We start from the raw sequence: 24210 nt of genomic DNA on the forward strand, positions 1-24210 counted from the left end.
TAGTGCATGGACCTGCATCTCAATTTTTGAATATTTAATTTTCAGTGCTGACAAATATATAAAACAATTGATTGATTGATTGATTGATTTGGGGGATTTTTCAATGAGATGGGAGATACACTTGTCATTCAATCACAACAAACACTTAATATTGTGTGACTTGTGCAGCTGTGCCTATGTCTGACTATAATGAACAGGGAAAGCCAATAATGAGGCCACTGACTCATCTCTGTCATTGATTAGTCAAGGGAGACCCCTGAAACAAAGTGGTCAGTGGCCCCCTGTGCCTGTCTGATCAGTCTATTCATCCAGCCAAGCAGCTTTTGTCCATATTTACTCTCACTGGCGTCTCAATGAAAATGGATCACGCTGGATTTTGAAAAGATAAAATCCACTACAGTCCCTTCAGACAAGGCGCTTAGACCACGTGTAGTATATCTAATTCCAGTAGCTGTAACACGATCAACCCATCGAAAAAGGCAGTGTTGTCAAACATCACAGACATCATGTAACGACTAATGAGCTCGGTTTATCAGTGCGAGTAGGGCAGCATATGTTGAAATGCAAAGAATGAAAGCAGTGGCTTATTCACAGTGATTTGGCTGTGACCATATGAGTAAGGACATTTGTGTACAGTCATATATTGTGATATAGACTTTTACACAATTTCCCGTAAGAGTTTCACAACCATTCTTCTTAAACACGCTTCTAAAAACAACACGGGCTGTTTGCCAATGACGTCGTCGCATGTACTGTAGGTCATTTCTCGCATTTTGGTGCAGAAAAGGGGAACTGAAAATTCCTGAAAAGAGTTGGTTAATATCTCTATGGAAGTTTGTCCCGCCCCCCCAAAATAAGGGACCGAAGGCACTTCCAGCCTCTGAAGTCAGAATCAGGGCTTCAACTTTACGCACGAGTTTTTTTCTGCAGGATCACCGCTGCACTGAGAGATCAGAGACGCAAAGGTAGGTAACATGACTTTTATAAATAAGAAATTCCCATGGTACAGTTCTATACACTGAGCATTTTTGATTTCCACTTCCACTTGATCCCTGTTGATAAGATGACAAATATTGAGATTATGTGATGTGGATAATCATTTTTGATCTTGGATGACATTTCTTTGCGAGTTGCTTTAAGTTTGTGGTTGTGTGGTCTCAGTGAGCAGAATGCAATCAACGCTCAGTACAGTACATGAAGTTGAGGTATCTTGTTCGACACGCTCTGAGATACTTATGTGTTTTGATCATCAGTGATGGAATATTGAAACGTTCATTTCACATGTGCGCAATTCCCCGCATCGGTTGTCGAGTCTTTGTTTAATTCATTCCCCGTCGCTGAGATCTCAAAGGGTCGAAGTTTCGGGCTTGTTTTGCACGTGTGTGGATAGGCTACGTGCGTGCGCGTGCGTTTTACCGTGCGCAAAAAGCACAGCTAAAGGTCAATTTTTGTCCAGTGGGATGGGAAGGCACACAATCGCTGTTTGAAATACCTTGTAGGACATTCCCTGAACTGATAGCTGAACAAACAACCCCACACACTATTTTCTCCCCCACAGAAAACAGCCTCTAATCAGGGTCTCCAAAAGGTGCAGCCACACGAGTTTCATGTTCATTCCATCAGATTTCCTTGTCACCAAGTGCCCCCCCTCACTCCCCCTCACTCCACTTTCACTGTGATAAAATATTTTCCCTCTCACTTGCTGTTAATGTGGACAAACACAGAGTTTGAGTTTTGGTGCTTCTGGAATAAGTTCAACGCTGTTTAAAGCACCATGGCAGAAAGACTGAAAGATCTGGTAAAATGATTTTGTATCCACAGCACACAAAGACATCATTGATTCTCTAAATGGAGCTGCAGGGCACTTTGTCTTGTTTTGTGGGTTTGCCTGAATGATGAAACAAGGCAGCGCTACAGATGTTCCTTCTTTTATTTGTATTCTTTTCTTGCTTTTAAATACATGCATTGCTTGTTTTTTGAAAAAGCAAAATAGTTAGGCAATACATTTCTTAATTTCTGTGCATAGGTAGGCAGAATAACCTTGTAACTAGAGAGGATAAGTCATACCTAACTACCTGTAAGTGCTCTATGTTGTAACGGGATCTCCTGGCATATACGAGAATGCTTGCATGAACTGTTTATATTGTAGAAAAAGTAATATGTAAACAGCTCTTAAGGTGGGAATCTTTTCCAAGGACATGGAGTAGAGCGCATTTAGAGAAAAATTTGATAACAGTAGCTGTGGAGAAAGCGCCACTGAAAATGTTTAGTACCGCTTTCAACAGGAAATGTCTAAGGTTTGTCATGCAGAACGATTTTGAGCTAATGTCCTATTTTGAACCAGATTTTTTTAGTATGAAATGCCATACAAGTCTCATGCGACTGGCATAAATGTGAGCAGCGAGGGGAAAAACAGGAACAAGTAAAATAGAAAACATCTGGTTTTCAATGTGCTCTCTGATTTGAAGTCACATCACTTGCTCACAGGATAAAGCCTATCGCATTCTGACTTTGTGCTGCCACTGTCTCTATATGAAGGAGAGCTCCAGAAATCTCTTCAAATGCATTCCTAGGTTTACTTTATATTGCTTATATTAAAACATGTCAAATTTACTTACAGTAATACCTCTGATAGTCTCTGCAAAAACACCCTATACAGCAGTTTGCTCCACCGGTCATTATAGAACGATATTAACAATAGACTGAGAGTACAATATTTGCACATTGCAATCTCTCCATATTTCACGGAAGCAGATGATTTTGTGAGAATGCACATGCTGCAGATTGATAAACCATATAAGCAGTTCTCACAATCAACACTGTTTTTGTATGGCAAAGTAAAACATTGTCGTAGAGGGAAGGGTTTGTTATTTTATTGTAGTTTTTTCAACAAGTGACAATTTTTGTGGGGTTATTATTGCACATATTTCCCTCAGTCAGACGTACTTTTGGCCAGATTTCCATGCGCAATCAAATATAAATCACAGCTTTCATTCCTTGTGGTGCCAAAAGAGTAGGCATGGAAAAATATACAGTTGGCAGGTGGTCAAATTAAAGCAGACAGGTTGTTAAGTTGAAGCATATGTTTTATATAATAACTTTGGAAAAAAAGAAAAGAAAACAAAATAACAAGACGTTGATTATCAAGCTGAGTGCCATATAACCTTCATAATGCAAATATATCTTACTGTTTATCTTCACAGGCTAAAAGACACAAAGTTATCTCTCATCTGGAATAAAATCTAGCCCGAAGAGAGGCTTACTTTGAAGACCTAACTTGGAATACTTCTCCCTTTTTTTTTTCTTTGTTTTTTTTTTTTTTGTAAAATGAACCTTCAGAAGGCACCATTGTTTCTATGTTGGATGCTTCTGTGCATAGACATCTGTCTAGGCCAGAGAGACTGCACAGGTGTGGACTGTCCAGTTCTGCAGACCTGCATCGAAACTGTTCTCGAGAAGGGTGCATGTTGTCCCACCTGTACGCAGAAGGGCTGCGCCTGTGAGGGTTACCAGTACTACGACTGCATCCAAGCAGGCTTCCGGAAAGGGAAAGTCCCAGAGGGGGAGTCTTACTTTGTGGATTTCGGAAGCACCGAATGCTCCTGTCCCCAGGGAGGAGGGAAGATAAGCTGTCATTTTATTCCGTGCCCTGAAATTTCCCCCAACTGCATTGAAATTACACAGCCTGCAGATGGATGCACACAATGTAGGCGAATTGGCTGCACCCATGGCAATAAGAAATACGAAGCAGGTCACACCTTTAAGATAGACCAGTGCCAAGTTTGCCATTGTCCGAAAGAAGGTGGAAAGCTAATGTGTTCACCTATCCCCGGCTGTGACCTCCGTAGTGTTAATAACCCCACATGGGGGACGACCATTGAAAACAATAACCCTTTGAGAGACATTACCAGCCGTCATGACAACCAACAAATGAGCCCTGTGGAGCCATTTTCCAAGCTGGCAGTGGGAAACACTCTACCACTGTATAAGCAGGACCCACCCAGTTTTGGCACAGAGGATTATGACTATACACTGGCTGAGCCGACGTCTTCCTCGATCCAAGATCTGGCCCAGCCGCTGGAATCTACTACTGTACCACCAGCTTACCCAGAGTCAAGCTCCACTTCCCTCAGCTCCCATGATGACAGGAGACATGAGCCGAAAGAAACACAAAAAAGCCCAAATGCAGTGAGGAGCAGCGAGGATGAGGTCACACACAACATCGATCCAACCACTACAGGGACTCAGAGCGAAAAATCAGCGCCGCTAACAACCACAACCACACAGACGGTGGCCGCAGAGAACCACAGGCCACAGCAGGAAACTGGAGAAAGAACCGTCACACATAGCAGCGACAGAGCCAGAGTAGTGCAGGACACAGCATATGCAACCCACGCCAACAAGGCAGGCAGGCACGTGGGCCACCACAAACGTAGTCACAGTGGCCGCACCGTGAGTCATGGCAGCTCCTCTTCTGTGGGTCATAGGGGGCAAGAGAAAGTCACGGCAGAGCACAGGCAGACTCAGCTCAATAAAGAGGAGCAGGGCTTGTATCCCTCAATACAGTTCAGCCCCACCAAGAGAGCCCCAGTCAGGCTGAGGGAGGATGGTGAGCAGCCTCATAGACAGCCCCAGACCCTCAACAACTACCAGGCCCAGGATGTAGAAGACACAGAAGGTAAGTTTGCATATTTTAAAGAGACTTACTAAATCCTGAACTTTTATAATCAGCTGGATCCACACTGAAAAAATAAACAAATGAAATTAATTGATTTATTTGACGACTACATTGAAATACGTCATAATGTGACCATTTATAGGTCAGTAATGGCCATGTACTGTTTCAGAGGACATCTTCCTTTTCCTCCTCTCGCATCCTGTCCTTTGAGCGGGAATTCATAATCACTCCATTCAAGCTGGCGCTGGACCAGGAAAAACAATTGTCCATGGAAAGTCTGTTTTCCCTAGATAGCATTTATCTACCTTACTCAGAGGAGAAAAGGACTGTACTTAGTGTAGGTTCATTGTCGTGCATTTAGGTTTAGAGAATGTCATATTCATTTCTCTAGGGGTTTGTAAATAGCAAGGAATTGTAAAGCCAGTTCCATGCTTACATTATCAGGCCTCTAATACATCTAATAAATCCAGAAAGAGCAGCTGAAATTGCAAATTCTCTTCCTACTTTCCTCCGGTGAGAGGACTGGGACTGTGCCTCCTGCCTGTGTCCTTCATGTGATTATCATGAAGCACGTTCTCTAACAGATCAGCCCATGTCATGGCGTATAGGCCAATCTACTGCAGGCAGTGGGATAGAAAGCAGATAATGAGGTGATTAGTCGAAGATGAGCTACAGTGCCCAGGAAAATATGAGGCAAATACACCACGTCTATTCCAAAATGTGAAGTCACATACTCTACATATAATCATTTAAAAATAATCTACACTATAATCTTAAACTCACACCATGCCATATAAAAAATAAAAATTTCTGTTGCTTCAGCTTTAACGAATAATATGATTTTATGCAGTTCCATGAGTGATGATTAAATGATTAATAAAGTTCCTCCTGCTGAGGAAAACCTGATTAGATCATAATTTCCCCATACTTTACAGCCCTATGGCATGGAATAGTCTCACTTTATTTCCTCAGATGTAAGTGAACTAAATTATGAATGGGTGAAATTTATTAGCCTTGTCATTTCATCCCTGTATCCACTTCAGTGTCTGAATTACTAAAGAAATAGGTTCAGTATTTTGAGAACTCTCTCCTATTAGCAGTGTTTTGTCCAGCAAACCACGAACCCAGGCTGTGTGGTTAACCTACTTTACAACACTATGATTTTTGTTGAGACCTGTCAGGACTTTTCTTTCCTTTCAGCACCTGGCGTCCATTGGTATGTATAGTATATGCAGAATGCATATGTGAGTTGTCTCCGTGGGAGTGAGCCTCAGAGGTACCTGTCAGGTTAATTTACCAGCATAAAGTTGGAGGATATAGGCTAGAAGCTGATGGTTTGTTGCTGTTTGCAATGACACTTCTTTACTAAGGAAGACTACAGACTTAGGTCAAGTATAGAAACTCTTTTATTTGCCCAGGGAAAAAGCAGATATTTGTTTTGACAGACGTCCTCAAAGGTTTTCCACACTGTCTATAAATGCATTGGGATGAAGTCCAGCTATTCAATTGTGAATTAAAGCTTCACGGTAGAGAGTTTTGAACAGGATGGGTTTTTTTCTCCAGGGGATAAGGAGCTTGAACTGAGCTTCTTGGATGAAATGGCAATGGACTGTAAGGGTTCACTGGTCAAGGTCATTGGACAAAGTGAAGATCTGCAAAGCACTGACATGTTATAGCCCAGACAGGAAGCCTCAGCTGATAAGGGCTGTGACTAATGCCTGTTATCAATGCCATTAGCTGAGTATGCCAAAGTTGTTTGGAGAGGAAAAGGAGAAAAAAAAAAGTATGGAAAACAAGCACGCTACTATTTTTCACTGAATATAAATGGTTTTCCTTTTTTGAGCAACACAGCCAAAGATAAATGATTTTTTTTTCCTTCAGTCAATAACTCCCTCTCATTTGCCCTCTTTCTTTCAAACCAGACATGTGTGCGCTCAGAAGGGGGATGGGATGGTTTAGGCTTTGTGATGCTGGGCTGGACCTGGTATAGGATTTCTTGGGGGTTGTACCTGTGAGCGGCATAATACCCATGTGATGAATGAGACCACTGTTGTGGCTTGATTGCCAGACGCTACTCACTGCTCCCTCATGAGCCGGTGTGATTACCCGTCTCCCGTGAGGCTGCTGGTTTCCCAATCTTCTTAGTAATCGTCTCATCTGAAGCACACCTCCACACATGCTCCTCTCTGAGACTTCCCCTTCCCCACTTTGCCAAACACCCACCGTAACGTTGAAGGTAACCGGAGGAATGAAAGTAGGGGTGAGCTGAACCATCACAAGCTCTTGTTTTTATCAACAGCTCTGTCACAACATGCTGCACATGGGAGCAAGTTGACCAGATATATAATTTTCCTTAGATTGAAAAGGAGGGTGAATTCCAGAGCTAGGCCATGTGAGAGTTTACTCCTACTATACCACTACTACTACAGTATGAAAAACATAGCTCATGCTGGTTAATCCAGGGTGGCCTGCAGGTCATCTCAAGGAAATTTGGTCTATCTCCCATCCACAACTCGTCCTTACCAAGAAAACCACCTGACCCACATATACGCCCGTGCTTATAAATACATTCAGTAAAATCACCGCCAACACCAGATGCAGGAAACCAGTCATAAAAGAGACCTACTGTATAAATAGAGAGGGATTGGTGATAAATTTTAACACAATAACAGATTTGCTTCTTTTTCTCATCTACAGTGTAGCTATATGCAGATGTTTTCATACTTGCAATACAGCAGTCATTTGCGTTTTCTTCTCCAATTAAAAAATACAGTAAACCTGAAATATTGTATGCACGCTTTGTTGATATAATGTTTTATAATGTAAAACTACTTACTTCGAATGGGATTTGTGAAACTTGCCAATTAGGTTATATTTTTCCTCGCCGTTATTTTCGTTCACCAGGTCCAAAGTCAGGATTTGGACGGATTTCCTCTGGCAAGCAATGAGTGAATTTCCTGTGTTCTGGTGTGTGAGTGAAACCTTGGAATATATAAGGGATAATGGGGCAATGGGAAACAGGTTCAAATTACAGGACTGTGGAGAATACAGTAATTGGCCAAAGGCATGCAGTGGAATATGCATTTATTAGTTTAATATGCAAAAAAGTTTCTAATGTTGATTATTTACAGCAAAACCTGGTGAGGGGGTGTATGTTTGGGTGTGTGCAGCAGAGTAACTTGTGCATGCAACATTAGTGACAAGTCCTAACCGTGTGTGTTTTAAGTCTTTCATCAAGGTCCTCTGACCACAAATACGTTTATTTGGATTGAAGGTTAAAGCCAGCAGGGATTGAGGCAAGCCTTGAGGCAGTTGAGACAATTCAGGGAGATTAAGACAGAAGTTGCCATTAATTGAAACCTGAATTGGCTGCTGTGGATATGAAGTCATGGCGATAGCAGGGGAGCCCTCCCTGTTATGTCACAGCCAGCCAGCTGTTCTTGGACAGTGATTATGTGTTTCAGACGACACATTATCTCTGCAAGTACTTATGTCGAAGGTGAGAAGAACATAGTGTCACTCCCTCCCACGCAAGCAAACACACACACACAGGCACACAAATATTCCCAAACTCAACATTCTTGTAAGCTCTTAGAGGCTTTCTGCTTCAATTATCTGACATGTTCCACAACCACACAAGCTTGTACATTGTTCAACATTGTTGGTCCTGTTCTCCCCAGCCCACCTGTATTGTAAATCACCGGCAAGTCCACAAAAGAAAAGGCACACGAGCCTCGATTAGTGGCAGCACGCTGCTTCATGACACCTCCAGACATGTCGAGAGTTGCCCCATCTTTTGGTTGTTATTCTAGCTCCATATTTTCAGAGGGTGTGATGTCACCACTTTTGGATGTGGACAAGAGTAAAGCATGTGACGTTAATGGTAGTCTAATGGACAGATATAATGACAGGGTTGGAGCAGAGAGATGCTCCTCAGCCATCTTTCGAGTGTTTACTTCAGATCCCACATTGTGCAAGCACAATAAATCAGCTTGGCTAATTATCACACAGCTGAATGAGGCAAGTTGCTATATGGGTTTAATTAGAAGGTGTATCAGAGAGACAGGAAAAGGCCTGGTTAGACTCAGGCAGCCTATAACTTGGACAAAATAGTTTATCATTGTTTTCATCTAGTACTTATTTGGTGAAACACAGTATCTCTCTGTAATGACTGCATCATTTGTAAACATAGTCATGAACTGTATATAACTTTTTAACTCTGTGTACATCTCACATTGTGGACACACGGCCCAAATTTGTGTGATCTTCATGACGAGTGAACTGATTCCAGAGAAAATGAATAGGAAGCAAAATAGGTAGGGTGAATAATTACGCTGTCTGTCTTTTAATATACATTCACTCAGGTTCAAAGAGAGTTGTTTATCTGCTCGGCTGGCACGGATACTGTAGTTATGTATCAAAGAGCAATTGTGTCTTGTGAGGTTTAGATTTTCTCATTTCCAAGCCTTTGAATTATGCATGCTGCAGTCGTCACTTCCCCTGTTCTGAGTAATTGCATTGATCTTGATATATATATAGGTGCGTTAAGGAGAAGTGTTTCAACCAGAATAAAAGGAATGTGGAAGTTAAAATGTGAGAATGACCTTGGATGCTCTCAGACTCTCTGCTGAGCTTCATCAAGTTAGAATTTCAATAAGATTTTTACTTAGTCTTTATTCTACTTACTTTTCTCTGCATGACCTCCAGCCTCTTGTAAGGCTCCCAGCCTGTTCAATCAGAGACCAATTAGAGCTTATAGACAGTTGTTTGTATCATTAGGGTTGCACCAGCTACTCTTCGCATTTACTATAAACCTCAGTTCTTACTGAGTGATTCTAGAATAGGATTTCTATAGGATAGAAGGATAAAACAGCATAGGGACACCTTTCTCTCTCTGGCTAACTTGATCCACTTTGAGGTCTGCCTCCACAGTAGGACAGCTGAACATTTACCACTCATACATCACGTCACTGCTTGACATCATATCACTCTGCCGATCTTTTACATACAGGGAAAGTGGATAATGTAGTTTCAAATCTAAATATGGGAACAAAATACATTACATTACACATGTACTGTAGCTCTACTGTAGTTGCCATGACTTCAGTTCCAGTTTCCTCAATAAACCAGAGGTAATGTTCAAAATAACTCGTAAATCTTACTGTATCTTCTATTAGCAACATGGCTCTCGGGGTGATAGCATCAGTTGGTGCATTGGTTGTAACTTTTCCTCTAGTAGTAGGAAACACTGTATATTACCAGCAGACATAATCATTTTAAGATAAAGAATAATCATAAATTCAGTACCCAGTATCATCGCATAAACATACAGAAAAGACTAACTCAATTTAAGTCTGGGTCTGGTTGCATAAGTGAAGTTAAAGTTAAAACGCTCAACAGACAGTCAACAAATTGGATTTTGTGTTGATCCAGACTGAGGAATATTTTGTCATGCATGGTGTGACTTACTGGGACGTCATGGATGTCATGAGTTGTGTCTTCTACTGTGGTGCAGGAGCTACAAATCAAAGCTGGAATGCACTGCCCTGTTATTGAAGGAACACGTATATATATTTTCCCTGTAAACTGGATAATGTGTTTTTGCCCTGTCTGCTCCCTGACCCAGTTTGAAACGAAGTGCTAATGTGTTACTCTTTCACTCCAATCCAGCTCCGATTAGCCAGAATGTAAAAGAAAAGGACAATTTTGGTTTGAAGGTAATTTTATAGAGTCTTGGGTTTCATGCTCCTCCCTGCCAATGAAAGTGAGCGCAGGGTCAAGGAGTCTGAAAAGAAAAACACAGATTGTACTTGCTATTCTCAGCATGCATCCACCAAAACCGGCTCTTAGTCTTTTTCTATGAGGCAAGTGTTCGGCAAAGGATGAGGTTCAGTTCAAATATCCTGTAACCAGATTTTATAGCATCTCAGTGATGAGATTCTCAGCTGAGTTCACATCATAACTATTCTTTCATGTGATTCGCCTGAAACGCCGACTGCGCTGGGTGGGATAAGTCTGAATCTGGGTATTTGTGTTTCATTACAGTATCTGCCAAGGAACTGGTGAAGACCTGCTGTGAGACAGGGGAGAAATGGGCTTCAGTTAATGGTCACTGCAACAACATGGAGCCACCCACCAGGGATAGACACTCCATCTGCTGGTAAGAACATCGTTAAACGCCCTTTCATGTTATGCATTTACCTGGATTTAACAAAAAAAAAGAAAAGAAGGTGGACTTGAAGATATATTGGTATGGTGGCATTGCTAAAAAAAAAAAAATGTTTTTCTGCTCAAAGTCAAAGGAAGTTGAAAACACAGTGCAGTCAGCCCTGTGGCACTCATGGGAAGAACAGTCAGCTGGATTATTGTTGTAGGGCCACAGATGCAGTCCAAACACTTGTGCACTCCTTTCTAACATATCCCTCTCTCTGCCAGGACTGCCCAACAACAGTGCTGCTTGGGTTCCCTGAGAGAAAACCGGTGCCTGGCCGGAATTAATGCAGCGAGAGCAGGAAGCATGTGTGAAGAGGGTGCCAGGGATAAATGTGGAATCGATTCCTACAAGGCAAGTATCTGTGACAAGATAGCACGGCAAAGGGCAAACAGAGTTCACGGGGTTCACAGTCGAACTTATTGACATTGTAGATTTCTAATTAAGGCTAATACAGTCTGGTTAGCGATTGGAAACTATATTGGTCGCTGTAGAATTGAAAACATGTGTAGATGGTATTAGTCTGTATCCAGTGAGAGTCTCTCTGTAGTGTTTAAGCAACCTTGTTCTCGATATCCCCTCTGAGGATTATCGCTTCGGTGCCAATTCCCTGTTACTTAATTGCCTTATTTAATTTAGACCTAATGATTTAAGCCCAATTACAATTGAAGATTCCCTCAGTTCTAAAGCTTCACCGTCTTCAAAGCAGAAGTCTGCCGTTTGAATTGTCAGAGGTCAGTTGTTTGACCTTTTTGAAATTGTGGAAACACAGACTGATAATTGATACGATAAAACAGTGGCAGTGGCCGATGGGAGACTTTTTATTGCAGTCAATGAGAGTCAAGTCATGGTGAGTGTGCAACTGTCTCTTATTATGTTCATCCTGATTCCCAAATCCACTCATTTTCCATCTGACCTGTGCATTGAAAGATACTAACTCACCTACTCAGGGGCCTTTGAGCAGCATGGGGGCATTATTGACCCTGTGCTGCATTACAGCTGTTAAATATCGGCTTTCACCACCTTTCTGTCGAACCCCAGTAGATTTAGTAACATTATGCCATCTACAGCCACTCCACATCACAGCAGCCATTACTTCAGTTTTATGTTTCGCCATGCCTCGCGCACTCTTAACGATGATCTCGCTGAGAGTTACAGGGAAGCGGAGTGAGAGGCTATGAGCAAGGGGACAGTTGCCCTACATTAAGACTTGGAACTATTCAGAAAACAGCCCAGCTCTCAGCAAAATTACAATATCAGCATGCTTACATACACTCTCAGTGACATGTGGATGTTTAGCAAGTGATGTTGGCCATATTATCAACTTTAATGATGTGTATTAAAGTACTAACATCTGCTAATAAGCAGTAAATGCAACAAATAGCTCAGAATGAAGAACATTTTAGGAGAAAAATAAAATTTGACCTAGTGATGGCATTAGATGAAAAGTCATGAGATCACTAAACTTTTTAGCATCAGTCCTGAGGGAACCATGAATGGAACATGAATTTCATGGCAATTCATCCGCTAATAGCTGAGATTTCACGCACAAACCCAAAAGTCAATCTCATGGTGGTGCTTGAGAAAAATTCAGAGGATCTTCCAAGTCGTTATGATTCATCATCTGGGAACCATATGTCTGTGCAAAGTCTTTGCCAGTCCGTCTAGTGGATGTTACTTCACTGCATGGGTTAAAGTCAATTACACAGAAATTCATCCAATATTGAGTCATTCTACTTTTAAGAGACAATGTCGACCTCATGGTGGCACTAGAGGAAAATCAGGGGATCTCTTAAGTCAGCAAATAAAATTCTCTCCAAACCACAATGAAGATATCATAGCTGGGACATTTCATTCTGGAGAAAAGTGTGGAAACAAAGTGAGGGATGAAAATTGCCATCCAGACTTATGATGCAAGTATGAAATAATGAACTAAACTAAACAAAAAAATTAATACAGAATGGACCATGTTGTTTTTAAGGGTGAAATGTTTTTCCCAGCCTAGTATCTGCACTATAGATGTTGTACATGATGTATATGATCCATGACTCGCTATGTGACTTGCAGGAGTGCTGCGGCTGCTGTTCACTGGGGCTGCAGTTCCGCAGTGAGGGGCATCACTGCGAAGCCCACCACTACCTGAGCTACCACTGCAGACACGTCTTTCTGAACTGCTGCAAGGGGGAGGATGGGATGGCTCAGAGCCAAGACGGCTGGCATTCTGTCAGAGAGAGGCCTCCCTTTGACGCCAGTCCACCACCAAAAAAAGGTAATGTCAACAAATACTTGCACACAAATACACAATCCTGAAATGACTGTTTCATGCCAAGGTAGGCGGATGTTGTTGGGCGGGCAATTGTAATACACACCGGTGCACTGCCAGGGAAAAGGGACCGATTTAAACCAAAGAAGATCAATTTTCTTTACGGAAGCTGCTAAAAGGAAGCATTGTGGCAAGATCCCTGAACAACATTGCACCTCATGGGTCTCGCAGAACAAAGTATAATGGCCCAGTTCACCTCTGTACTATAATTCGATGAAATCTAATGCCCGTCTGCCTGTCTGAAGTTGGATTTATGTCTGTTTCGCTAAGCCACTCTGTAGCTAGAAGTGCTCTTCCACCGATTCGGTCTGGCTCCTATAAGATGAAAAACTGATCAGCCGTGTAGTCACGGGTGATCTGCTACCTTGCATTAGGATTTTTATCTATTTTATGGCTCTTCAGTCAAACACTTCCCCTCCCATTAAGCACAACTGTGATCGAAGGCATGTTTGAAATACAGAGGGACATCTGGTGGTAACCCATATACAAAGTAAAAAGAAAGGCATTCCCAACATTTACTTTTATTTTCACTTGTATTGATGCATTTGCTGCATCCCGTCATGCTGGATGTGTATTTTTTAAGAGGCCATCAAGGGAAACATGTTTAGGATTTAAATGATGTGGTATTTGGCAGTGGTTGAGGCTGTGTATTTAACTCCGTAAAAATAAACAGAGAGAAAACCTCCTTATCATTGTGGCCATTGTATCTTCCTTGTAATTATTATCTGTGTTTCCCTTTTGGAACAATGATAAAAGTATTTTAAGCTGTTTGTGCACTAGTCACACTGTTACAGTATCATCGCCAGTGAGAACATTAACCACTTTCTCCATGTGCTGTAGTGTCTGACAGCCCGTACCCTAACGAGGCCTTCTCCATCGGTGAAGAAAGGGATGGGGAGAACGCGGTGGAGGTTCCTTTGGATGTGGAGGACATTGACGAGTGTGTGATGTACGAGGACAAGCTCTGCCACCACAGATGTGTTAACACGCCAGGCTCTTACCGATGCGAGTGCTTCCCTGGATACGTGCTGCAAGAGAATGCTTTCTCTTGTCTGCCAGGTAAAGCGGAGACCACCAATCTTCCTTTGTCACACAGAGCCGGCTTGATATTTCCAGAGATGCCAGAAGACAGGAAAACAACCCTCTGTGCCATTTTGCTCTTTGAAATGTGATTTACAGTCTGCATTCCTGTCAGGACGACCCCATTTGTCGTAGTTTGTCTACACATTTACAGTGTATTATTTTCCTGGTTTCTTTGAGTTCCTTCCTGTCTGCGAGGCCTGATGCTGCTTAATAATAGTTATTCTAATCAGGCACTAACATCCCTTTCCTGGACTGACAGCAATGCCCAACTAATCACATTTCTGTGGATGTCAAAAAGCTTTTCCTCCGAAGGCAAATAACTCGAAATCATGCTTTGTACAAACTGAAACCTGAACGTTTCCTCAGATGTGTGTTCAAGTAATGCTGTGTGACTTTCCTGCTGTGCACCAGACTTTAATCAACGGTGGCTTTCACCAACACAAGCCTGTCTCAACAGGATACTAATGTCAGAGCTCTCAGCAAATTACAGTGATGGGATGGGGCTCACTAATAAAACTGAATGTTTGTCTGCAGGCTGTGCTTTTTCCTGTCTCACCTTCACTGCTATTACAAGTTTCATCTGTAGCTATGAGCCTCCCATCATTGGATGAAGATGCAGGGATTGCACAAGGTTTTCAGTCTCTAACTAAGACGGCAGTATAGGTGGGCAGGTGGAATTCAGGATTACACTGTAATTCATCGCTCCTGTGATGAAATTATTCATGTTTCTGCAGAGACGGTGGACGAGGAGAACCGACTGAAGGAGGATGACAGAGCAGCGGTGGAGCCCACTGCGCCCTCCCTGCCTCCCTCCCAGCCCACTGCCCCACTCAACCCCTGTGAAGGTTCGAAGCACACATCCTACCCACCCACTTTCATTCACCCTCACAACTTAATCAGACAGCAGCATGCATCTTGATGCAGTCAAATATGTTTAGAGGAGAAGCCAACACAGGCTGCTGTAGATTGACACGTTATTATTTCTATCTCACCCTTTCCGTGAAATGTAATTGTTTGCCGCAAATGTCAAACACAAGCAGCGAGATGGTATCAAAGGTTAGTTTGTTTTCAGCATCAGCTACTCATTCTCACGAGTTTTTTCATATTATAATGTGTGCATGGTCACATTTTGTTTCTCTTGTTTGGTTTCCATGACACCAGGGTGGAGGTCCACCACACTGTGGGCCAAAAGTAGGAAATACAATATGAACAGGTCAGGGATCAACCTGGAAAAAGGAAATGAGCAAACGGCAATGCAGTAAATAGTTCTCAGTCTCCCACGCAGAGCCACAAAGCCCTCCTCTGTTTCACCCTACACACTGTTGTATGGAGCAGTATAGTACAGTATATTTCACACAACCTCAATATACACCATCATTTTTTCAGGAAACGGCCCCTGCGAGCAACAGTGCACCCCAGTGGGAGAAAGGCCACAGTGCTCCTGCTTCACCGGATTCTCCCTCAGGGCTGATGGACGCTCCTGTGAAGGTAAGGAACGAAAGCCTGATTATGATGCACACAGAAAAAAAAAATAATAATTTGCATAGGCAATGTGGAAAATTAGCGCAATCATACAGATGTGAAAAATGACTTGCAATTCCAAGCCCCTCATTTCAGTGTTATTTTTCAGCCAGAGGAGTTTGGTTCCAGTTGAGGAGAGTTTCTTGGCAGGAATGTCTGTTAGTGATTTGTCTCTTTGTCTCATCAGCGCCTGTAGATTTGCTGGGGAGATACAGGCCTAATCCCCTTCACTCTCAGCATCACACTGTGACGCAGACACAAAAACGAAAATATAAATGGGAGACATTCATTTCATCTTGCTCCACAGACTTTCTACCAGAGGGATTATCCCAACTATCCATGCACTATCACAATATATATCTCTCCGACTGCATACCATATATACCCTTTATTGTCATGCCCACTCAGAAAGGCTGTGGGCTCTGTGTGTGTGTGTGTATGTGTGTGTGTGTTATCATGAGGCTGATCAACCGCTGCTCTGTGTGTCTAAGCTGTCCCCCTGGGGATATAGTATATCTTTAAGTTAAGCCATAACTAGTGGTCTGTCTCCTGCTTGACAGAAGCAAACTGTGGCAGTGACACAGAGAGCAGCTCAGCGTGGTGACAAATTTCTCACAGTGTGAATGTTATACCCAGCGGCCTTGCCCCTAATCTCTCTCCCAAAGGAGGGTCTGACCTGTCTCCTTAATCTGCTTCTTACTGCTGACTGTTATACACACACCACGGATCAGCTGACAGCATGTTTTGTACTTCGGCTTGTCTGCTTTCTGTAAACCTCCTCATCCAGCATCTTCTTTTTTCGACTCTCTTTCTTCTCAATGACACATTTGCCATTTCCTCTTCCTCTTCTTTCTTACCCAGATGTAAATGAGTGTTTGTCTGCGCACGCCTGCCAGTTGAACGAGCGCTGTGTGAATACTGCAGGGAGTTACATCTGTCAGAGACTGATCACCTGTCCCCCGGGCTACCAGATCAACAATGACATTTGTGAAGGTACACCACAGCTTATCAGCATTAAGCAGCATCAAAGTGTTCACCTCCACCCACAGTGACCGTGTTGTAAATACCAGCAGGAGGCCATTTGTATTACTACATGTTCACAATGTAAGGAAAGCACATTGTTCAGGCAAACAATCACTTTTACCACCTTTGAGAATAACTATTGAGTCTTTCTTTTTTCTTTTTTGCATCCAGTGATTATGTAATTTCACATGTGAGCACACAGACAAGGGGGAATAATTAGAAATATGACTCCTGAGAGCTATTTCCATGTTATTTGTTAGCTGTTAATTCTCAGTATGAGGAGCTGCCTGGCTTGTCTTTGAGGGTGGTGCCCGACTTTCAGATGCAATTGTAAACCTCCCAACACGTCTCATTATTTCCATGCACCATAAGCTGTTCCTGTGCAGAGATCTCATTCATAAAGCAGCAGTGGTCTTGAGGAAGAAGCACCCCTCCCTAAGATGAGTCTTAGATGTGCTGTGAAGTGCTGTTTGCCGCCGTAGATGGGGGTTTCTCCGGGGCTCAGCCAAGGAGACTCGGCTAATCTGCAGCTCCTTGTGAACTTAAAGAATGTTCAATCAGGCAAAACGAGCATTTAACAAGAAAGCGTGTTTTAGCGGTAAGCCTCCAAACAGCTGCCACTTCAGGCCGCTGGCATAAGTGCTGAGAGAAAACAACATCTTTGTGCTTTGCTACCTATTTTCTATTCATGGCTTACTAAGAGGCTGTAATGAAACTCTCCTTTTGCCTCCTCTCGCAAATGAAACAGAGTCACCGAATTGTGTCTGATTCGTCTAAACAGAGTGACTCGGTTAAAGCAATTTTGCATCAATCCTCACTGTAACTGAGTGTGTCAGAGGAGCTGAATGAATCTGACCACTCCAGTCAAACCAGGATGCACAGAGGTCACACAAATGCCACCAAAACCAGTGCAACCTACTCTTCCCACTTGTAGAAGGTTATTTAAATACCATCCAGCTGTGTGTCTGTTTTTTACATTCAAGATTAAGAATTGCTCGTAGTAATTGCAGCATGATTTTCTGTGTTGCAAAAATGAACAAAGTCTAAATAATAATATGACATGAAAAATGGAGCTCAAGCCAAGCTGACAGCTCGAACACCTCCTGTTCAAATCATCCAAAGTGTGATGGGAAACAAAAACAAAACAAAACAGAAATGAAAAAATCAATATTAACCAGTTTTCTTGTCTTATATTGTAATATATTCATTTATATTTCATTCCGGTGCACATATCCTAAAAAAAACCTGTAAATAAAGGGAGTGAAATCACAAAAAAACAAAACAAAAAACAACCAAACAGCTAAGGATTCAAGGGGTTAAATTCCCTCCCACAGTAAGTTAACTCTACGACCTCTCCAGGCTCCTTGAGCTCATTGTCTTCACTGGGAGGTCACTGCTCTTCTCCTACACATTTATCCTGTGTCCTCCTGGCTTTTCCCCCTCTGTCTCCTTCAGTGTCAGGCTCACTCAGCTCTTGTCGACACTGCCAGGCTTGTGTCAGGACCAAGATGCTCAATCACTATCTGCTGTTTAGAGACCAACCCCGTGTCCGCAGGGCTCCCTGCCAGAGCTGGTTTAAGGCTCCATACAATAATTACAGCGGTGAAATCCTGCAAACCTGCTTGAAAACAGAGGATGCATACTGATGCATTATGCACACACACACACACACACACACACACACACACACACACACACAATATGCGCCACCCTCCAGCTTCGGTTCATACTATGGCAACAGATGTGGAAGGCTGATTGACAGGAGGTAAATCCCTTAGTAGACAGGTGTTGGAGGACTCTTGGGGGGATATACGGGAATGTTTGCTCCCTCACTGCACAGGAAGGCTGCTGCATGTGACTTCTGCTGCTTTGACTCATTAATCTAGTTGAAATAATAGACTGTCATTCAGGCCATTCTCTTGTAACATACGTGATTAACATGGATAAGATCCCTACGTTGTAATACAATTCTTTCACACTTGATTAACCTCTGGAGTGCTGAGAGGGAGAGCTTTACTACAGACAACAGAGAGGAAGCGTGAGCACCTGTACAATCTGCCGTTTAACCACAGTGCCATCCAGTGGTGGAACAAGGCATTACGTACATGCATCTTGCAGCATGCACTGAGGAAATGCGTGGAAGATTCTCAGACTGAAACTAATAATGTTTGATTTGCGTTTTATTCGCTTCCATTGGTGCTTGTCAGCTAACTTATTTATCTTCTCTTTCAGATATCAATGAGTGTGTGCAGGGCGGCCATAACTGTGGGTTTGGCTTTGAGTGTGTGAATACCATGGGCTCATTCAGGTGTAACCCCAAACCTAACTGTCCTGCGGGCTATAACCAGGATGCAGAGGGCAACTGTGTCGGTAAGGGGCATCACTTTCTATATGAGATGATTATTTAATTATTAATGTATGGTGCAGCAGTGTTTGCAGTGTTGGGCAAAAGCCAAATGTATTAATTGAATGATTGCACCCTGTTTTCTCACTGAAACTGTGCTTATAGGGGGTGTAATTAAGTTGTTAAGTGAGTGAAATGTTGTTAATCACTAAATTCAAAATATTAAAAGGCTATAAGCTCTATATGTGGAACTGATGATTAAGGTATAAATGTATAAATGACTGTCTAAAAGGACTTAACCAAGGATAAACCGTCTACAGCCCTGCAGTGGTAACGAGACCATACAAAAGCATAAAGGGCAGATGTGTTTAGCATTACAGTCAGTGTTATTTTTGTTTTGGAGATTGCGTATCTTGTTCCCAAACACAGATGAGTGAACTAGGACAGACAGACAAACAATAAAAAATTTCCCCACAGGTGAATCAGAGTCTCTGCGTAGACGCATGGTCGAGCTCTGTGCAGGTGAATCAGCAGGGCTGCAGTGACAGAGGGGTTAAATGCCACACAGACAGGAGATCACAGAGTTTGCTGTTAGGGGCTGCAGAGGGGTGGATAAAAGCCAATCCTCCGTCCTCCTCCAGTACAAACTGATGCTGTGGAATTGGCCCCCAGGGGCAGGAACTGGGGCATGTCGAGGCAGCCGACGCCACTGTAAAAAGGAGTGTAAAAGAAATGCTCTGAGAAATGAGAAAACGGGGAAAATGTCAGATACACACACACACACACACACACAACAAAGTTATCCAGGGGAATGCATCTGTTTGATGTGTGTTTGCTTTGATATGTGTGGCAAAAGAGTTGCCCTCTGGTCCCCAGTGGCCCCGCTTTTATGCCTTTGGGTCTTCCCTCGTCTTCTATCTGTCTTCACCTTTATCTCATCGCCGCTCTTTCTCTTTCTCTCTGAACCAGACATTGATGAGTGTGGTACTCTGGCCCAGCAGTGTGGCGCAGGATTCAACTGCATCAACACAGCAGGATCCTACATGTGCCAGAGGAAGATAATATGTAGCCGCGGCTATCACGCCAGTCCCGATGGATCCCGATGTATCGGTAAGTTTTGGAGTCGCTACACATGAAGATCGTGTAATCAGATTTGATACACACAGTGAGGACACCGTCAGAAGCAGATGTGATGCAGGCATGAGAGGTGTGAGTTGGTTTTGTCCCTGCACTTGCATTGGAAACCAAATAACATTATTTCCTTAATGAATAAATAACACATAATTACATAGGAGATTAAAACTCCAGACCTGATAACAGACATTACATCCATGATTGATGCTGTTTGCAGACAGACGCAAAGTGGCGACTGCTGAGTCTCATTATTGTCACTCCATTGATTTTTTCCGTCTCTTCACTGTTCTCGTGTGTCTTGTAGACGTGGACGAGTGTCAAGGCAGCCTGCATCGATGTGGAGAGGGCCAGCTGTGCCACAATCTGCCTGGGTCCTATCGCTGTGAATGTCAGACAGGCTATCAGTACGACTCCTTCAGGAGGATGTGTGTAGGTATGTAAGAAGAAGAAAAAGTACATGTGCAAAGTTTTAAAGGAATGAGACAGGAGCTTTCTTTATGTTCTTCCTTCCTTTTTTATGTCCCTTCCTGTTGCCCTCCATCTCATTTCTCACTCTTACTGTACAGCTCCCCCGTCTCCCTTTGTCTGCCCGCTCTGCTGCTCCTCTTTATTATTCTGTGGTGGGAGAGCTGCTGCTGTTTCTCAGCCTGTGCTCTGCCTCCACTGGGCTACCGATCACGTCTCCTGCTGCAGAGAGCTCCGTCCTTCCCCTGCCACTGCTCCCTCTGTTTGTGATTCACTGTGTTGTGACTCTCATAATAATGGACTCCGCTCAAGTGTTTAGACTATCAGCAGGCAGCTGGTCCCCCCTCGCGGCCGCACACTCCTCGTCGACATGCGCGCAAAACCTGCACGGGCATGCACACGTAACGCGGCCGTGTGCAAACGCACACACACACACGCTGCAATACACACTTCCAGGGGTATGATGATGATGATGATGACTCTGTTTCTTCCTCTCAGATGTGAACGAGTGTTGGCGCTACCCAAGTCGTCTGTGTGCTCAGACCTGTGAGAACACCCCAGGCTCCTATGAATGCTCATGTACCTCTGGCTTCCGCTTATCCGGCGATGGCAAGAACTGTGAAGGTGTGTGTGTGTTAGTGTCTGCCTGTGTGGGTGTGTGTGCATCCATGTGAGCGTGTTGATGCATGTCGTTGTATGTTTTTGTGAATTTGCGTGTGAAAATATGCCCGTGTGTGTGTGTGTGTGTGTGTGTGTTTGTTGGTGATCCAGGGTTGCATGTGTGCATGAATAGTGCAGGTTCCTATACTGCGTTGATATTGAAGCTGGCCTCTGGTACACAATATTGCTAAGGACGGGTGGGTAGAGGCATAACCGTGTTGTACTATATATCATGCCATGCCTTCAAGCATGAACCAGTAAAAACATAATTGGCTTAATAACAACATCTTGTTTATATGTTCCGTTAAAACCACTGAGAATCCTTTGATCAAGTGAATTGTGACAGTAATGAGCTCTAACCTCTAATCTCCAGATGTGAATGAGTGTTTGGCCAGCCCATGCAGTCAGGAGTGTGCCAACATCTACGGTTCCTACCAGTGCTACTGTAGACAGGGCTACTACCTCAGGGAGGATGGGCACACCTGCGAAGGTGCGGTGCGCTCTATTACACATCACAAGCCCCACATTTATGCTGCGCTTGTGTTCGGACAAGTTGTGATTCGGTTTCACATGTTTTTTTACATCCCTCCCTGTCGCTCAGACATCGACGAGTGCTCCCAGAGCATCGGCCACCTCTGCACCTACAAGTGCGTGAACGTTCCTGGCAGTTACCAGTGCTCCTGTCCTGAATATGGCTACACCATGTCTCCAAATGGACGCTCTTGCAGAGGTGAAACCCTTCCCATCAGATAAACAAAACAAGAAAATCATTCAGCCACACTCTCAGCTCAGTGAAATAGATTTTCAAAATGGCTTTGCACCCATTTCACTCTACATAGAGCCTATAGTAGCTGTTATGCTCAGATAATTATAATTGGTACTTTTACAGTGCCTCAGTAATTACACAGTCTATAAAACTTTATTGGCCTAAAAATCTTGTCTCACTAATTTGAAATTTTTACTTGAGCAATTTTGTTCCCTACAAGGACCACTTTTTTTTTTGTCCTTCTCGTTTCAGCAATGAGGCCTTTCCTCAAAGTTCATTTGTCCTGTGACTAACACACATTTCTTCCTGACTGTGTCTTTCAGATATTGATGAGTGTGCCACCGGGGCCCATAACTGCTCTCTAGCCGAGACCTGCTACAATATCCAGGGAGGGTACCGCTGCCTTTCCCTCAGCTGTCCACCCAACTACCGCAAAGTGTCCGACACGTAAGCGGTTTAACATTGGTTTAATGCCTCATTTATTTTTTACAAAAGGAGGATCTGATTCCTGAGCATTCCCTGTGTTCCCTGTAGGCGCTGTGAGCGGATCAGCTGTCCCAACTACCTGGAGTGTCAAAACTCTCCTCTGAGAATCACCTACTACTACCTCAGCTTCCAGTCCAACATCGTCATCCCCGCTCAGATCTTCCGCATCGGACCCTCCCCCGCCTACTCCGGAGACAACGTCATTGTCAGCATCACGCAGGGAAATGAGGAAAACTACTTCAGCACCAGGAAGCTGAACGCCTACACGGGTGCCGTGTACCTGAACCGGCAGGTCGAGGGTCCGAGAGATTTCCTAATTAACGTGGAGATGAAGCTTTGGAGACAGGGGACGTTTACCACTTTCCAGGCCAAGATCTACGTCTTCATCACAGCCAGCCCACTCTAACGGCTGGGGCTGCTGATCTGCGGCCACTATGGACCTTAACAAACTTTTCACATCACTATTTAACGATGCCATAAGATATACCACTGTCATGATTGGTTTCAGTAGTTAATCTTACTTAATGAATATTAAAGCATTGATGTAAGAGTAGTACAATGAAACTGTCTGCTATCTGCCAGATTCTGTTTTCACTGCGACTGTAGAAGAACCTTGTAATTCACATTTGAATTGCAAATCACGTTACTAATTTTCCTTTGATGTTTAAAATCCATTGACATTTGAATATGAAATTATATATATGGAGATATAAAGATATATATGATACAGTAAGAATGAAATGTATTGCTTTTGCATCGATTATCTTAAACATGACAATAACAACCTCTAGCTTCTGCTGGGGGATTTTTATGTATTCATCTTAGTTTTCCCCTGTTATCAGATTATGTGTAGTTTGATGACTATTGTGAAAGCAAAGGAAACAGTTTTCCATCACAGTGCCCAAACAGCTTTGTCTTTTATCTCTTGTCCTGTGCTGCTGTCTTTGTTTTGTCTTTGAGCTATTGTCAAGCCTAATTTAATGTTACTCTCTGTGGTGTATTTTTATATCCCTGTAATCAGACACATTATAGATGGTTGTATCATATTTTTTATGCTAGATTCATAAACTTCAAAGTATTTTAGTAAAATATATAAGTCTGAAAAAAAACACCACTGTGTTGTTTTGAGTATTGGCTAATTGTATTTATAAAGAAGAATATTGTTTGTGGAGGAGGAGCGTGTGATGTGTGATTTTTGTTTTCTGATAGTTCCCCGGCAATTTTCTCTTGCCAAACTTGTCATGCGCCAGTTCTTGCTCATACACTGTATATGATGAACATTATTCCTCGGCAGATATAATCCAATAATCCACTCTTGTCGGGACACGTCACACGGTAAATATCCGTTCCTATTTACATACCTCCTCACACCTTCCTCGTGAACTCAGTGTGAGCTTCATCCATCAGCACGCAGCAGTTTCACTCCGCTCATTTAACGATGGATCATAAAAACAAGGATCATGTAAGTGTGTGATACCTGAAATAAAAATGTTATAGTCACCTTATATTCATGTAT

At 43.0% G+C, this 24210-nt stretch overlaps 1 protein-coding gene across 1 annotated transcript; it reads left to right on the plus strand.

The window, feature by feature from the left end:
- The first annotated feature begins 858 nt into the window (after positions 1 to 858).
- Positions 859 to 23866, plus strand: LOC146984967 (fibulin-2-like). The gene is made up of 17 exons (XM_085782653.1): positions 859 to 965; positions 3204 to 4678; positions 10724 to 10838; positions 11114 to 11243; positions 12957 to 13158; positions 14053 to 14271; positions 15030 to 15140; positions 15682 to 15783; positions 16678 to 16809; positions 19072 to 19209; positions 20153 to 20293; positions 20622 to 20750; positions 21281 to 21406; positions 21816 to 21932; positions 22044 to 22172; positions 22532 to 22655; positions 22743 to 23866. Exons 2-17 carry the CDS (start codon positions 3328 to 3330, stop codon positions 23098 to 23100), a joined length of 3624 nt encoding a protein of 1207 aa, XP_085638779.1. The 5' UTR covers positions 859 to 965; positions 3204 to 3327; the 3' UTR covers positions 23101 to 23866.
- The last annotated feature ends 344 nt before the right edge of the window (positions 23867 to 24210 follow it).

The sequence above is a fragment of the Trachurus japonicus genome, chromosome 7 (assembly GCF_045865225.1).
Source record: "Trachurus japonicus isolate A0001 chromosome 7, Traja_1.0".
NCBI classification, from domain to species: Eukaryota; Metazoa; Chordata; class Actinopteri; order Carangiformes; family Carangidae; genus Trachurus; species Trachurus japonicus.